General features: G+C 43.2%; 2 protein-coding genes across 3 annotated transcripts; one reads left to right on the forward strand and one right to left on the reverse strand.

Annotated features, from left to right (window-relative positions):
- Positions 1-2,028: 2,028 nt before the first annotated feature.
- Positions 2,029-7,871, forward strand: LOC100193678 (uncharacterized). 2 transcript variants are annotated; one of them, XR_004852381.1, is made up of 6 exons: positions 2,029-2,435; positions 3,564-3,590; positions 4,732-4,854; positions 5,021-5,261; positions 6,458-7,405; positions 7,494-7,843. XR_004852381.1 is itself a non-coding variant. In NM_001138771.2 (6 exons), exons 1-5 carry the CDS (start codon positions 2,380-2,382, stop codon positions 7,379-7,381), a joined length of 561 nt encoding a protein of 186 aa, NP_001132243.2. In that variant the 5' UTR covers positions 2,175-2,379; the 3' UTR covers positions 7,382-7,405; positions 7,494-7,871. The 2 variants fall into 2 exon arrangements, 1 of the variants encoding a protein (NP_001132243.2); NM_001138771.2 differs by having other exon boundaries at positions 2,175-2,435; positions 7,268-7,405; positions 7,494-7,871.
- A 2,157-nt stretch (positions 7,872-10,028) lies between these two features.
- LOC100281850 (uncharacterized) lies at positions 10,029-11,255 on the reverse strand. The gene is made up of 2 exons (NM_001154770.2): positions 10,955-11,255; positions 10,029-10,637 (listed from the first exon to the last, which is right to left on the reverse strand). The coding sequence occupies exons 1-2, from the start codon at positions 11,063-11,065 to the stop codon at positions 10,485-10,487; spliced, it is 264 nt and encodes an 87-aa protein (NP_001148242.1). The 5' UTR covers positions 11,066-11,255; the 3' UTR covers positions 10,029-10,484.
- Positions 11,256-15,173: the final 3,918 nt, after the last annotated feature.

Consider the following 15,173-nt stretch of genomic DNA (forward strand, 5'->3'; position numbering starts at 1 on the left):
GACATCACTTTGAGTTATTAGACTCTAATGAAGTGTCAGGCTCTGATACCAATTAAAAGTCGCCTAGAGGGGATGATTAGGCAAAACCTAGAAAATATAAACTTTGAACACAAACTTCACCCGAGGTTAGTGTTAGAATGGGAATAAAAGAAATCGGAGTGCGGAAGAGGGCCCTTCTTGCTTAGAGTTGCTCAATCAATTACTTTAGGAGCAAACTCAAAATGATTGCAAGTAAGAGAACCAGAGAGGGGAGAGGGAAGAAGCAAATCGCAATGATTATGACCAACACAAAGACACATCGATTTTTCCCCGAGGTTCCACCCCGAAGGATGTACGTCCCCATTGAGGAGTCCAGAAAGAACATGTCTCTTTCAACCCTTTGCCTCTCTCAAACGGTCGTGGAGACCAGTTGAGCTTGCTTTACTATCTCGGGGACACCAAGTCCCACGAGGGCCTCCACACAAAGAATCGAAGCCTCTTGCCTCACTTTACAATCAAGAGAATAAGAGCGATAGAGAAGAGAACAATCAAAGCTCAAATGATCACAAGACCTTGCAACACTCAAATGCGCTAGCCGCTATGTCTCTCAAACACAAAATGATAAACTGTGGCGTGAGAAGTGCTTTGAATGCGTGGAGATGTTGCACTTAATGTTTGGAAGGTTGGAAAGGGACTTGTGTCTTCAATGTGCTGGTTGGAGGTATTTATAGCCCCACCTATCCAAATAGTCGTTGGAGAAGGAGTGGCAAAACTGCACTGTCGATCGGTTGGCGCACCGGACAATGAACGTCAATTGTCTGGTGCACCACCGGACAGTGAACAGTGCCAGAGCAGATGATCGTTCTAGTTTTGCAGGTGGCCGTTGGTCCTCTGTCAGATGGTCCAGTGTGCACCGACGATCCGGTGCTCCGACTCCTAGAAAAACCTGAAGCTAGTTGGTTCCCTATAATTCACATCAGACAGAGCTAGTGTACACCGGACAGTCCGGCGAGCCTAAAATATGCCTTAGTGTGCCTTGGTGTGCCAGCCTAAAATTGGCGGAAATGGTGTCCTCGGGCCGGACGGTCCGGTGAGCCTCCAATGCGCTCCCAGTGATCCCCCGGTGCTCAGGCAGCAGCCCAAATTTTCTTCTTTTGTCCAATTCTTCTCCAAATCTTTTTGGCTGTCTTTGAGGGAGATGTTATGACTTAGACAAACATAAGTGGTGACAATCCAACTAGTCTAAGTCATATTTTTTGGACTTTTTCTTCTCTCCAACTTAGAAACTTGTTTTTTTCTCAAACTAGCACCAAAATATTGACTTTGCAAACCTGAGATTTCCAACCTCCTTAGATGTGTCAAATAGGTTTCTAGGGGTATATGCAACTTATCCAAAGTGTAAAACTATGCATTCTTTATATTTTCCAAGTTTTACCCTCTCTATGGTTGGTTTTGAGCTCTTTCTGACTTAGAACTGAGTTGAGTGGACTTATGACCCTGTGAATCAAAGACTAGGCAAACTAGTTAGTCCATAAGGCCATTTCTCTTTCGGACACGCAGAACAAGATGCTACATTTCCTACCAATCGTCTTGTCGTGCTTTGTGTTTCCCTTTCTTGTCACTGAGTGCTTGGGTCCACAATTCGGTACCCAATAACCGCATGCAGTGCGAATAGCCTTACTAACATGGAGTTTGGCATTGCCTCCATAGCAAAATTTTAAGGGAAGCTGACCAGAGACAACAAAACACACCAACTCCAGAGTTACAAAGTCCATATTTAAGAGATGTAGTACAATTTTTTGAAATACCTCTTTTGCTACTCTAAAATCCTTAAAAAGCAATATATACATGAAATTTGGAGGTATTTACCTGTCACTCTATAAATAGAGCTGCTCTATCATAAAAAGTTTTGGAGCAGAACGTCTTTGAGGTGAAACAAAGCTATGGTAACAGGACTTTTAAGTTCTCTAGCTTTATAATTTTGGAAACACAAATAAAGATATCCAGAGCATATATTAGGCCCAGGCAACTGGACTGCTTGATTCACGTGCAATGGGCGGGGCCACATCCGTTCTCCACAGCCGTGATTGCTTAGGTCGGGCTCTAGCCCTGTGGGCCGCCGATTCTGAACACCCCAGAACCTTCGTCTATCATTCCGCGAGAGAAAACGCCACGAGCGGACGGTCGGCGGCCGCATATTTCTTCCGCATTGACGGTGGGGCCCGACGCCGGCCACACCGCCACAGAGAGAAACGTTAGGACAGACTGACTGGTTGAGAATTGAGAACCAAAAGAAGAGAGAGGAAGACAGGAAGAGAGAGAGAGAGCGCGCGCTTCCAGGTTTTTAGCTGCAGGGGAGGCCGATAGTTCTGTTCTACTGGAGGAGGAGCAGAGAGCAAGATGGGGTCCGGATCTTTCCTCAAGGTGCTGGCCAAGAACTTCGATGTCCTTGCCGGGTATGATTGTTTGTTCATCCTTTTGATTTCGCCCCCATGCGATTCATTGGTTCTAGGTTCAGCGTTTTCTCGCCATGTGTTTTCGTAGGGTTCGACGTAGATTCTGTACGAGCGACCGATCTTGATCCCTATTGTTGTTGTACCAAGCGACATGGCGAAAGCGTGCACGACGGGAATCTTTCTTTTCGGGTTGTTGGGTTGCTATTGGCAATGGATGAACGCGTTTGGCTCCCTCTTGCCTGAGGTCTCGGTGTTTCGATGAAACTGTGTGACCGGTAGTTGTCGCTCCATACTTGATTTTGCGAAAATCCTAGGTCAATTGATTGGTAGGATCAAGTCTGGGTTTTACTGCAAAATCTTACCAATATTTGTGGAAGGAAACTCACTCCAAAAGGTTTCCTTTTTGTTTGGTAGATAATAGTAATCAACCCGGGGATCTTCGAACTATTTGTATAGTTGTATTGGAATCCAAATCCTTCAAATTTACTTCAAAAATTCCACCCCAATACACTAGATATTTCGAGGTTTCCATGCTAGGTCTTGAACTTCTACGGTTTGTGCTACTGAGCAGTATCCTGATTCCAATGTTTAGTGATTTTGTTTCTGGTCTAATATTTTATCTTGCTTTGTGCCATTTTGTTCTGTTGAAGTCCACCATGTTGTGCTTCTGTAGCTTGGCCTTAGTTTTGTTGTTGGCTACATTCCCTGGATCCACTACATAAGATTGCGCCACTACCATGACTTGTTACTTTGGCATGCCTGCAGACTCTGAGTGCTGCAGAACTAAGTGGTTTATTAGCATTAGGTATATAGCTTGGATTCAAATAGTTTTGGAAAGAGCCGATGCATTAAAGAAACTGTTGGCCCTGCTCTCATGGGAACTAGTACAGAGGCATCATAGTCATCTACTCATCTGTATTTTAGTCTTCATGGACTAGGAAGGATGGAGATGGCTTCCACTGGATGATTTTTATTTATTTTAGTAAAACATGGCAGCTGTTAGCTATATGACTGAGATAGATTATCAAATCATGTCAATGTAATTTCTAAGTTTCTGGTGTCCCTATGTTCGACAATGTTTTCTTGTTGTGATACTGAGTTTCTCTTTTCCCTTATTTTTCTTTTCAGGCCACTCATATCACTTGCTTATCCTCTGTAAGTATCTCCTTTGTCCTTAGTTGACTGTCTCAGTATTTTCCTCTTGATACTATGTCCAGGGGCTAAGCCAGGATTTGTTTTTTTTTTGGGAGGGGGACAAATCAGATTGAGGGGGCTGTTAGGGAGGTATTTTAGCTTATTTGCATGATGATTAGCTAAAATAATTAGTGGCTCCTATAGAATTACAGGAGCATTGGGGGGACATTACAGAGAGCCTGGAGCAATGTTACAGTGGCTCCTAACTATGTCCCAACCTCTGCCTCCCTGTCTTCGCCCCTGACTATGTCACTGGCAGGAGTAAATAGGAAATTGGAGTTGTGGCTAAAGACTCCGGAGTCCAAAGGTTTTATACTTAGTAGAACTAAAATCAAATATATGAGATGTGACTCCGGTACTACTAGACATGAGGAAAGAGATGTTAGTTTGGTACTTTGGTGTCCAGGAAGAATATTTTTCGGTATTTATGATCAATATTCTATAGAAACGGGGGTATTAATGAAAATGTTATCCATAGAATCAAAATATAGTGAGTGAAGTGACATCAAACATCTGGCGTTTTATGTGACAAGAGTACCACAAAAGCTAAAAGATAATTTTATAGGACGGTGATTCGACTTGCTATATTGTATAGTGCAAAATGTTGGCCTACAAAAACACGACATGTACAGATAAGTATTGAGGAAATGTGTATGTTACGTTGGATTTATGGTCATATAAGAAAAGATTGAGTCCAGAATGATGATATATGTGATAGGTTAAGGGTAGCACCAATTGGAAATAAACTTGTTCAACCTCGGTTGAAATAGTTTAATATGTCCAACGAAAACCTTTAGAGGCACCGGTGTGTAGTAGGATGCTAAGGCGCGATAGTAATGGGAAGAGAGGTAGGAGAAAGCCGAAGTTGATATAAAAAGAGACAGAAGACTTGAAAGGATAGAATATAACCTTGAATATGAGTGCATCAAAAACAATTATCCATATACCTGAACCTTGACTTGCATTTTATGTTGGGTTTCAACTCTAGCCTACTCCAACTTGCTTGTGACTAAAATAATTTTTTGATGTTGTTGTTGATGATGATACTATGTGAGCACTATTGTTATATTTCTAATCATTTTCTGTTTTGGCAACTTTGCAGATATGCTTCTGTTAGAGCAATAGAGACAAAAAATCCTGTAGATGATCAGCAGTGGCTCACTTACTGGGTGTTGTACTCATTTGTCACTTTGTTTGAGCTAACTTTTGCTCCAATTATCGAGTGGTAAATTACGGTTCTGGTCATGTCCCAATGTGTTCATTTTTATGGTTTTTGTGGCCTTTGTGATTATTTGCAAACATTATTGGTGGTGCATGGATATAGCTGTGTTTGGTGCATCAAGTTGGTGAAAAGGAAACTAGATATGCTCACTTTAGATCTTTATTTGCAGGCTTCCATTTTGGTCATATGCAAAACTGTTCTTTAACTGCTGGTTGGTCTTACCTTGGTTCAATGGTGCTGCTTATGTTTACGACCATTTTGTGCGGCCAATGTTTGTGAACCGCCGAATAGTGAACATATGGTATGTTCCAAGAAATGAGAAGCTAGGTAAATCTGATGATGTGCTGTCAGCTGCAGAGAGATATATTGAACAAAATGGACCTGAAGCATTTGAGAAGCTCATCAGCAAGGTACTCCTGTTCTGAACTGATTTTTGTTTAACTGAGGTACACCCCATTTCCATTATGACATAATGGAAATGCAGCAGTCTGAAAGTATCACAATAAATAAAAAAAAACTTGACCTGCGGGGGTAAGACAGCCCCCGGGCATTGTATTAAGAAGAAGACCTTCTCACACAGGTCAAGAAAACCCCCGAACCCCTGCCCCACCCATACACAGCGGCATCGAAGCCCATGTGAGAACGACCACGACCGGGGCTGAGCCTTAGACCTGTGCTTTGGCGTGGGACAGACGAGGGGATTTTTTTAACCACAGCCTGAAATTCGCTCCCACGGAGAGTCGAACCCAGGACCTGAGGAGTGCTACTCAGACCACCTAACCAACTCAGCTAGAGGCCCTTTCGCACAATAAATAAGAAATAAGAAGAAAATTGTGACTACATCCACAGGTTAGTCAAGCATGATTCTCTGATTCAGAGCATCAATGTCCACCAAAGGCGACACCTACCGAATCTACCAGGTTAAACTACAAAAGTAACATGCATTACAGCCAACAGAACAACGTAATGCAGAGAGCCTTGATGCAACAACAGTGCCTGACTCTTGGGCCACCCGTCTTCTCATCGCATAAGCTCCATCCTCATCACCCTGGGAGTCCTGCAGCCAGAGTTGCTTGTTCTTCCCAAAGTCAGCCAAAAGGCATGTTGCCACCTGGAGCATTATGTTGATGATTTCCGCAAGCTCCTCCTCAGTATCTTTTAGATAAAGACCTATCCAGTAATTCATTAGACCACATGCATAACATATAGTTTCCACAGGGTTTTTATTGATTTTCTTTTCAAAACAAGCTTTGTTCCTGGTTTTCCAAATAGCCCAACAGATCACAGCAATGCCAAACTTTTCACCATTCAGCAGCCACTTTTTGATCAAAGAACCCGAAATTGCTGTAAATTGGTTGGGATGTGAGAGGCACCAATAGCTTTGGCAACCTGACCGTTGTGCTATAGTTTCATCATTCACAGAAACAACACTTGGGGTCACCTGACCGTTGTCTTTTGATCAGGTTATATTCAGTACCGCATTATTTTACAGCACCCATAAGAAGATTTTGATTTCTACCTTTCCGTAGCATCCTATAATTATTGTCAGCCTCAAGCATTGTACACAGACTTAATGGTGAAACTGCCATTTTTGTTAAACTTCCAGGGGATAACATCATTGTTCTCCTGAAACACAACCTCTCGCGCTAGAGATTGGAAGTGCTGCCAGATAGACTGAAGGCCGCAAGGAAACCAATGCCTAAAGCATAACTGAAATCTTCATCTTTGGCTTTTGAAACAGAGATATCTTGCTGCTCACATAAACAGAACGAAATATGATATTTATGAAGCAAGGAATCTTCATTCAACCATAAGTACCTCCAAAACAAAGTGTTTTTTTACCATTTCTCACCAAAACTTCCTTAAAGATAAGTTGGCTTCATTTTTAGCAGATCTGCCCAAACTGGAGAGTCATCATGCATTTTAGTTATCATATTCAAGTTCCCACGGCCACTTGACTAAGAGGCTGATATCAGGCATGAGCTTCTGCCTTTGAGGAGCTTTCATCGAGGTCTATTGCTCCTAGATAGGGAGTGCCCTGCCCCTGGTAGTGTTTGGTCGGGTCAGAGTGATGTTGACTTTTCTATCTCCCAAGGGGTTGCTAACCTCTCATGGATTTGTATTCCTTTATTTTCTTTTCTTAATAAAATTATGCACATCTCTCCTGCGTGGTTGGAGGAAAAAAAAGAAAGTTCTCCACATGCATCTGCATGTTATATATCAAATTATTTGTGCCTCGTCTCTTGATTTAATAACCCCATTGCCACTTGTAAGGCTATCTTCAGCAAATCCCCTAGCCCATCATCTATCACATCCAATATTTCAAACTTCACTCTGTAAACAATGTCAAATAGTGCTCTCTACAGTTCCGCATCCCCTATTTTACGCGATCCACAATCTAATTACTTAATTGCAGTCTACCAAGTCTTCAAAATCAAGAAGCACAAAGCGGTCGATCTTGGAGGAGGCAGAGGCTGAAAGAGAATCATGGGGTGAAAATCCCTTCTACGACAAAAATTACAGACACTAAACCTCTTCAAAATCCACCTAGCAGGTTAGTGGAGTCATAATGTGAAGGCGAATTTTTTTTCCAGTATGTTGTTTTGTGTCATGGTTTTCAGTTTTGAGCTTCTTCTTGACAGCTTGAAGACAACCTTTGCCCACGAGCCTCATGCAAGCTTTTTAGTTGCATCAGACTGAAGACGACCTTCCCAAATTTCTGACTCTCAGTATACTATACCTTGTTACATTCACTGCCAGTCTGTCGCTGGACAATGATGAGTTCTAGAGCAATTGTGGACTGTGTTTGTAAATGGAGGCAGATGCTAGCGTTGATCATTTTTCACTGTACGTTTCTTCCTTCTGGTTGGTGGTACGTGCTCTGCTGCAATTTCAAGCGAACAGATTTCAGCACCTCGTGTCATTTTTTTTAGAAATTTGTTATTTCTGTCAACGGATTTCTTCCAAGGTGTATGTCAAGTTTCTTACCTCACGATTCAGGATATTAGATTCACGCTGAACTCCCGGTGAAGATTTGGGTTAGGCCATTAGGGTTGAGGGGTTCAGGGTGTTGTGTGGCTTCTTGGCTGTAGAGGGAGGACGCAGATCAAGTGCAAAGAAAAGGCGTCGTTACGACGGCCGATGACGGAGTGTCTTTCTTTGTCGAATGTCTTTCTGTGAGAGTCCTGCTCTCGGTAAACGTGGTCACTACCGAGAGTAGGATTTTGCCGAGTGCCCGACAGAAAGCACTCGGCAAAGAGCCGGATTCCGGTAGTGAGCATTCTGAGCGACGCAGAATGGATCCAGCAATTGAAATTGGCGTTCAATGTTCGCATCACTGCGTTCCGCTTACCTTTAGGTGTTGCTTGGTTCACGAAATTTCCTAGTGTGGTATCTGATTACGGTTAGACTTAAACAAAATGGTCTAACATTATCAGTTACCCATTACATTACAAATATGTGAACCAAACGACACCTTAGATTGATCTATTAATTTTATATATAGTTTTTTGCGTTGTTCATTTAGAAGATTGTTGATTTAGTTACAACTTGCGATAGGTTTTTACTTATACCGTCGAATGTGGCTCTCATCTAAGTTCTAGAGATGGCGCTAGTCAAGGTGTTCGTGTTCCCACTTCGGCTATATTTGGATACTCACCCCAACACATATGAATTGAAGGAGATTGAGATGTAAATTAAATTAATTTACATCTCAATCCATCTCAACCCATGCATGCTGGATATTGAGGTCACCGATCAACTTGCCCTCACCTATGGGCTCAAGCCTGAATTCCTGCCTGATCAAGTTACCTTCTCTGTACGAAAGATACTTTGGATGCTGAGGTTTCATGAAAAACAAACACATCATAAATGCGCGTCATCTCTTGCAATGGGGCCATTTGGATAGGAGAACTGGCTTGAAGGGCTAGTTCGTGCAAGATGTCTTCAGTGGCCATTATTAATCTTACCTAGGTAATTCTTGTACGCCGAGCGGGCAGGTTGTCGCCCTGCATCAGCTGCTTTTACCTGTACGTCCTCCGGTCTTCCTGCTGGTACTTGATCTGGCACCCTAGCTTCACATCTCTTGACAGCCCGTAAAACTCGTGGATTTCAAAACATTACCATTTCCTGGCGCGTCTTTGAAAACAAACTCGGGGACGATTTTTTTTCCTTGACGAAGAGAGAAACGTACAGAACCTGCTTGGAATCCCTCCGACAGATCAGCTGATGAGGAGGAGAGAATTCGATGCCAGGGGAGACGAATCCCTTGCCTTCAAACCTCCACTTCCAGCCGTGCATACCACTACCAGGACCAAAAGGAGAGAGAGTGGCATTCGGATTCGTGATGCCTCGTCTATCCCCATCAGACAGTTCGAACGACTACTGTTCTGTGACTGTGAGCTGCGAGAGCGCGCAGTGCGTGTGACTACCTATACTGGCTGGCATATCCGTGTAGTATCCGTGCGCGTCGTCGCCGGACACATTCACGCGGTGCCATCGATCTACGCGTTCGGCGTTCCTGCGAGGCAGAAAGAAGCTAGCTAGGCTAGGCACCATTTCAACCGATCGACCCAGCAGCTAGCTAGCCTCGATAGCTCTCGTGCGACGACGACACACACAGCGACTACTATATAAGGTAGCTCCAAGGTACTACTGTCCCAACTCCCACGTAGCTTGACTGACGATCGAACGAAGCAGAGGCGGTCGCCACGAGCCTTTTGCCCGGCCCTGCTCCTCCCATTCACCGGGAGGCGACGACAGGCCCGAGTGACCCGCGCATGCGCACAGCCAGACCTGTCGGCGCGCGTCGTCGATCGGGGCCACGGCATGGCATCCCATGCAAAGCGAGAGGTAGATGACAAGTGACAACTGACAGCAGCGCGCTCTCACTGCCATGCCATGCCAACTAGCTATCTCCGACCTCCTGGCCTCTCTCATCACACACTACTGGCCAGCAAGTGTCCGCGAAACTGACCCGGCCGCCGTTTGGCTGTCGTCTTTATCGTTACTGTCCTGATTATGATGGCTTGCTTAATTAGGCGTCGCGGCACGTAACGACGAACGCGCGCGGTTAGATTGGATGGAACCGAACAAGCTGCTAGCGAGGAGTGTAGCTAGCACGCTGTAAACAAATTAAGCTGCTGCGTGATGGCAGATGAGACATGTAGATATATATATAGATATTGATATATTACCAGTACGTACGTAGTACAAGTTGACAGATCGATCGGGGTTGGTCGGTTGTCTGTCAAGGAGGAAACAACTCGATCCAGACCACACACATAGGTTTACACCACCACCACGACGACGACGACGAACATGGGACGAAGCAGCCAAGTACAAACAAATGGAAAAGGAGCTAAGCTACTAGGAGAGTATAGCAAGGAAACAAACAGCCAAGAGTGGAAGAGAGAGAAACCATACTTAAGCTAGGCAGCCCTAGTTAATACGGAGTAGTACTTAATAATGCCCTACCAATTAATAAACCAGCCTTAGCCTGTCGTCGGCGTACGTCGTCCTTGGGTATATTCAGCTGCTATATGTGGTACACACACACACACTCGGCAATGCGCTGAGATCTGGCGATGGCGAGAGGCCGGCCGTCACGCCATGGCCGGACGGACGGACTTGGGCTAGCGGAGGAGGCTGCGGATGATCTCGGCGCCGGGGCTGTTGTGGTCCATGCTGGCCATGAGGTCCGACAGGCGGTCGCTCAGATCGTCCACCTCCCGGTGCAGGCTCTTGATGTAGCTGCAGGTCTCCTTGAGCAGCTTCGTCGTCGACGCCTGCATATCACATCGTACGCACACCACCGTTGTTTTGTTTACATCATCAGACGATCCACGACGATCTCTTGGCTTGGAGCGAGTGAGCTACCAGCTGCCAATAGCACTCTTTATGCATACTTGCAATAAGCGGTACGGTGGCACTGGCACCGCAGTGTATAGCACTCTTTAATTTATGCATGTGTGTCGTGTCGGTGTGATGGTGTCAGTGTCACTACTCAATACTGTGAGATCAGAGAAGTAAAACTACCTAGCTAGCTAGCTAGATCATGCACATCTTGGTTTGAATGCGCATGCGTTGTATCGTATATTCATACCTGGCTGCCGCCACGGCGGCGCGCGCTGGGGAGCAGCGTCTGCAGCCTCGAGATAAGCTCGTTGATCTCCTCCTCCGAGACCGTCGACGCGCGGGACCTCCGGCTCGACATCGTCCTTGTGTTAGAGAGAGAGAGAGAGAGATAATGCGGCGAAGAAGACCACCGGCCGGGATCGCGGAGGCTAAGCGACCGCCGGTGATGGAGCGAGACGACGATCGAGAGCAGCACCGAAGAGCGAGCTGAGCGGGAGGAAGGGGAGAGCAGCTGTGCGCGACCCGAGATCGAGCTCAGGAGCTATCCGATGAACGCTGGACGGCAAGCTCTCAAGTGTGGCGATCGATGGGAAGCAGAAAGGGGGCGGGGGGCTTAATTTATAGGGGAGACGAGACCAGCCGAGAGCCAGACGGAGGAGTTAGTTAGCTCTGCTACAAAGTAGTTTGGTCCTAGCCGAGCAGCAGCCCGAGCTTGAGGGGGAAGCTTGAGCTAGAGGTGGCTGGAGTCAGGCGGGCACAAGCGCACAAGGACAGGAAGATGTAACGCGATCCGTGATGATGCCAAGAGACAGCGAGTGATGTGGTGAAGAAACCGGCCCGCTGCCGTTGCAGGCATCACCTACAGAGAATTTGGGGGTTTCGGGGAGGGAGAGGGCCCGCGGCGCGTCCGGTCCCTCTCTTGTTGCTGTCAATAGCGGACGCCCACGGGCCCACCGTCTAGTTATGAGTTACGGCCACAGACCAACCTCCCACTCCACTTGCCGCGTGCCAAGGAATTCGGCTACCAGTAGGTAACTGGTGAAGATCCTTTCAAAAAAGAACTTTGTTGCCTCCTACACTATATATCGTCGTTGTCTAGATCCCGTACGTCGCAACCGTTTCCATTCGTAATTGAGTGTGTATAGTATAAAATATTAAGATATGTATGTTTTGTTGGTTAGATGAGTACCAACATGAGTTTAAAACCAACAACCATAGTTTGAATTCCTGTCTATACATAATTTTAGCTTTCTACCTTTAAATAAATATGGAAGGAAAGAGGTGTCGCACCACGACGATAAAAACTGTGTTTTTTATGTGATTTTAACTTATTAAGGTTCTTTAAACATACAAAATCATTTTAGGTTTCTCGATTTTTGGGAAAATTATTAATGATAGATTTGGACTAGATAACAAAAGTTTCTAGAAATTAGATTCAGCTACAAAAGACAGTAGAGAAAAATCCAGAATATTGTAATCAATGTCTAAATGTGTTTCAAAAACTTCTCATAAACAAACAAAAAATATATGAGATGCATCTAGTATATATGAATGCAACGTACATTATATATATATATATATATATATATATATATATATATATATATATATATATATATATATATAACTGGTGAAGATCCTTTTAAAAAAAGAACTTTGTTGCCTCCTACACTATCGCCGTACTCTAGATTTTCTAGTAAGCTCTGAAATCAGGGTAAAGTATTATTTACTAGTTAATTAGGTACTCGTAGGTTGCAACGGTTTTCATTCATAATTGAGTGTAGAGTATAAAACATAAAGATATATATATATATATATATGTTCTGTTGGTTAGATGAGTACAGACGCGAGTTTAAAGCCAAAAACTATGGTTTAAATTCCTATCTATACATAATTTTAGCTTTCTACCTTTAAATGTGGAAGGAAAGAAGTGCTGCACGCTAGCCTTTCAGGAGGTCTGGAGCTAAGAGATACACTATTTAGCGCTAACCAAAATTAGCCGCTAATAGCCTTATTTAGCCCGCTAAATACACAACATTAGCTCGATTTAGTTGCTAAACACACAATCTTTTTTACTGTTCGAACCTTTGAAACATTGAGACCCAAAAACAAACTGTGAGCAGACCCTTTAACTTAATGTTTGTTAGATAGTGGTTAAATGCCTTTTACATGTGTCGTTGAACGTTGAATTTGCATGTATGTTGATTTATTATTGAACATTTGAACAACTAGTTTGAATTGTAAGGTTCAAATATTGATCATTTAATGTATATATAAAAGTTATGTCATGTTTTTTTTAAAACCCGCTAAATGAATTAGCTTGCCGTTATAGCCTTTATAGCTTATCTAAAAGCTCACCGCTAAGGCCCTTAGCCGGACATTTAAAACAGTGGCTGCACGACGATGATAAAAACTGTGTTTTTCATGTGATTTTCTATCCTCGAGTAAAAAGTTACAGTACACACTTATTAAGGTTCTTTAAACATACAAAATCATTTTAAGTTTCTCGATTTTTGGGAAAAGTATTAATGATAGATTTGGACTAGATAACAAAAGTTTCTAGAAATTAGATTCAGCTACAAGACAGTAGAAAAAAATGCAGAATATTGTAATCAATGTCTAAATGTGTTTCAGAAACTTCTCATAACAAACAAAAACTATATGAGATGCATCTAGTATGAATGCAACGTACATTATATATTGAATGCATTCATGTTAGTTTCACCTCAATGCTTAGACATTTATTAATGTCAAACCACACTGTAGCCAGCATGGCCTTGGCAGTTGGCACCACATGGATCCTACGTGGGAAGCAAGGATTGTGCGTGAAAAATGGGATTTCATCTCCAATTCGTACCAAAAAAATGCGGATCTTGTGTCTTCTTCCTCTTGGCATTTCTTCATATATTTTGTATCAACACTTAGGGGGGTGATTGAATTGAGGAATCAATCCACTCAAAATTAGGTGGTGCATCATGAGTCTATTTCTCAAATTTAGTGGGTTGATCATATTTCTCATATTAGTACCAACAAACTAAGAATGAGGTGGTGATAGATCAATTCATTCCAATCCACAAATTAAACAAAAAAATTGAGGAGTGAGAAGATGATGAATTAACTGATTCCTTAAACCAAATTACTCTATTAATTGTCCATGTGAAACCGGCTCCTTGCCTCCGTTGGATACATTTTACCCCTTCTCTAAATAGTGTAACTTGGAACCTCCTCCTTTTATTCAGGGCCAAAACTATATAGGAGGCAGTGGATGCATATGTACCCTGAAAATTTGTAAAACTAGTGATTTAGTCCAAATTATCACCATATATATACCATTTACAAATTATTACTATGCACCCTCAAGACATTTACATCCTCCTTTGATTTTCTCTAGCTTCTCCACTAGTTATTCCACATCCTCAAAACCAACTCTGAGCTTGTGCTGTTGTGCAACACTTGTACCTAATCCTCCTACCAATATAATACCAAAATGTGCATCCATATTTGCCATGCTACAAAGGATGTATATACGGTGAAAATTTAATTAAATCTATAGATTATATATTTTTTGGGTGCACTTGCACCTCCTATCATCGATATAGCTTCGCCCCTGCACAAAAAACGACCAACTAAGGGCTTGTTCGGTTAGCTCTCAATCCATGTGCATTGAGTGAGATTTAGTGGATTTAAATCCCAAGCAAGTCAAACTTCTTCTTAATTTTTTGCAATCTCGATCCATTGGTAACGGGATTAACCGAACAAGGCCTAAAACTTCACCAAATCTATAGAAGATGTGACCACAATTATTATTATTATCATGACCATCCGCCGTCTACAGTTCATGCTTTAGACTCCTCTTGGACCTTCTAGCCAGTGCGGATGAGCTAAGACTCGACACACGGAAAGAGCAACGACGGTGACGGTGAAAGTGCTGACGCGCGGCGGCAGTTTGGTTAGTTGATGCCAAGGAGACAGACGAAAAAAAAGGGAAGCCAAGACTTAGGCAGCACTGTAGATGACATTGTTTGATACCGTTTTCGTTTGCAGAGAGAATTTTGAAATAAAGGATGATCGAGATAGGAGCTGGGATAAAGGAGTTGTTGGAGATCAAACCCTTACTGTTTATAAATGACATTGTTTAATACCGTTACCGTTTGTAGATGACATTGTTTAATTATACCGTAAATCGGTGCATGCATGCTAAACGAATAATTTGTGGACATTTTTAGTGAATAATGCAACCTTTACTACACGAGAGTAGTTCATACAATGCTTGCGAGATAGTCCCCATAGATCAGAATGCATAAAGTATGAGTAGAAGTATGAAATGGCACCCTCTTGTGTTTGTGCACAAAACTAAACGAGAAAGTGAGGAGTGAGAAGATTTTTAAACCAAACATGCTATTATGTCGCATCTCGACGTAACTCCATAGGGTACGTAGCTAACAGTGATGTGTATGTATGCATGC

The sequence above is a fragment of the Zea mays genome, chromosome 9, assembly GCF_902167145.1.
Source record: "Zea mays cultivar B73 chromosome 9, Zm-B73-REFERENCE-NAM-5.0, whole genome shotgun sequence".
NCBI classification, from domain to species: Eukaryota; Viridiplantae; Streptophyta; class Magnoliopsida; order Poales; family Poaceae; genus Zea; species Zea mays.

Excerpts from the sequence above, each read along its gene's own strand:
- LOC100193678 (NM_001138771.2), top strand. The coding sequence starts at position 2,380 with ATGGGGTCCGGATCTTTCCTCAAGGTGCTGGCCAAGAACTTCGATGTC. Across the intron at positions 3,591-4,731 it reads ATATCACTTGCTTATCCTCT|ATATGCTTCTGTTAGAGCAA; the intron begins GTAAGTATCTCC and ends GCAACTTTGCAG. Across the intron at positions 5,262-7,267 it reads TTGAGAAGCTCATCAGCAAG|TCTACCAAGTCTTCAAAATC; the intron begins GTACTCCTGTTC and ends ACTTAATTGCAG.
- LOC100281850 (NM_001154770.2), bottom strand. The coding sequence starts at position 11,065 with ATGTCGAGCCGGAGGTCCCGCGCGTCGACGGTCTCGGAGGAGGAGATC. Across the intron at positions 10,638-10,954 it reads GCCGCCGTGGCGGCAGCCAG|GCGTCGACGACGAAGCTGCT; the intron begins GTATGAATATAC and ends TGTGATATGCAG.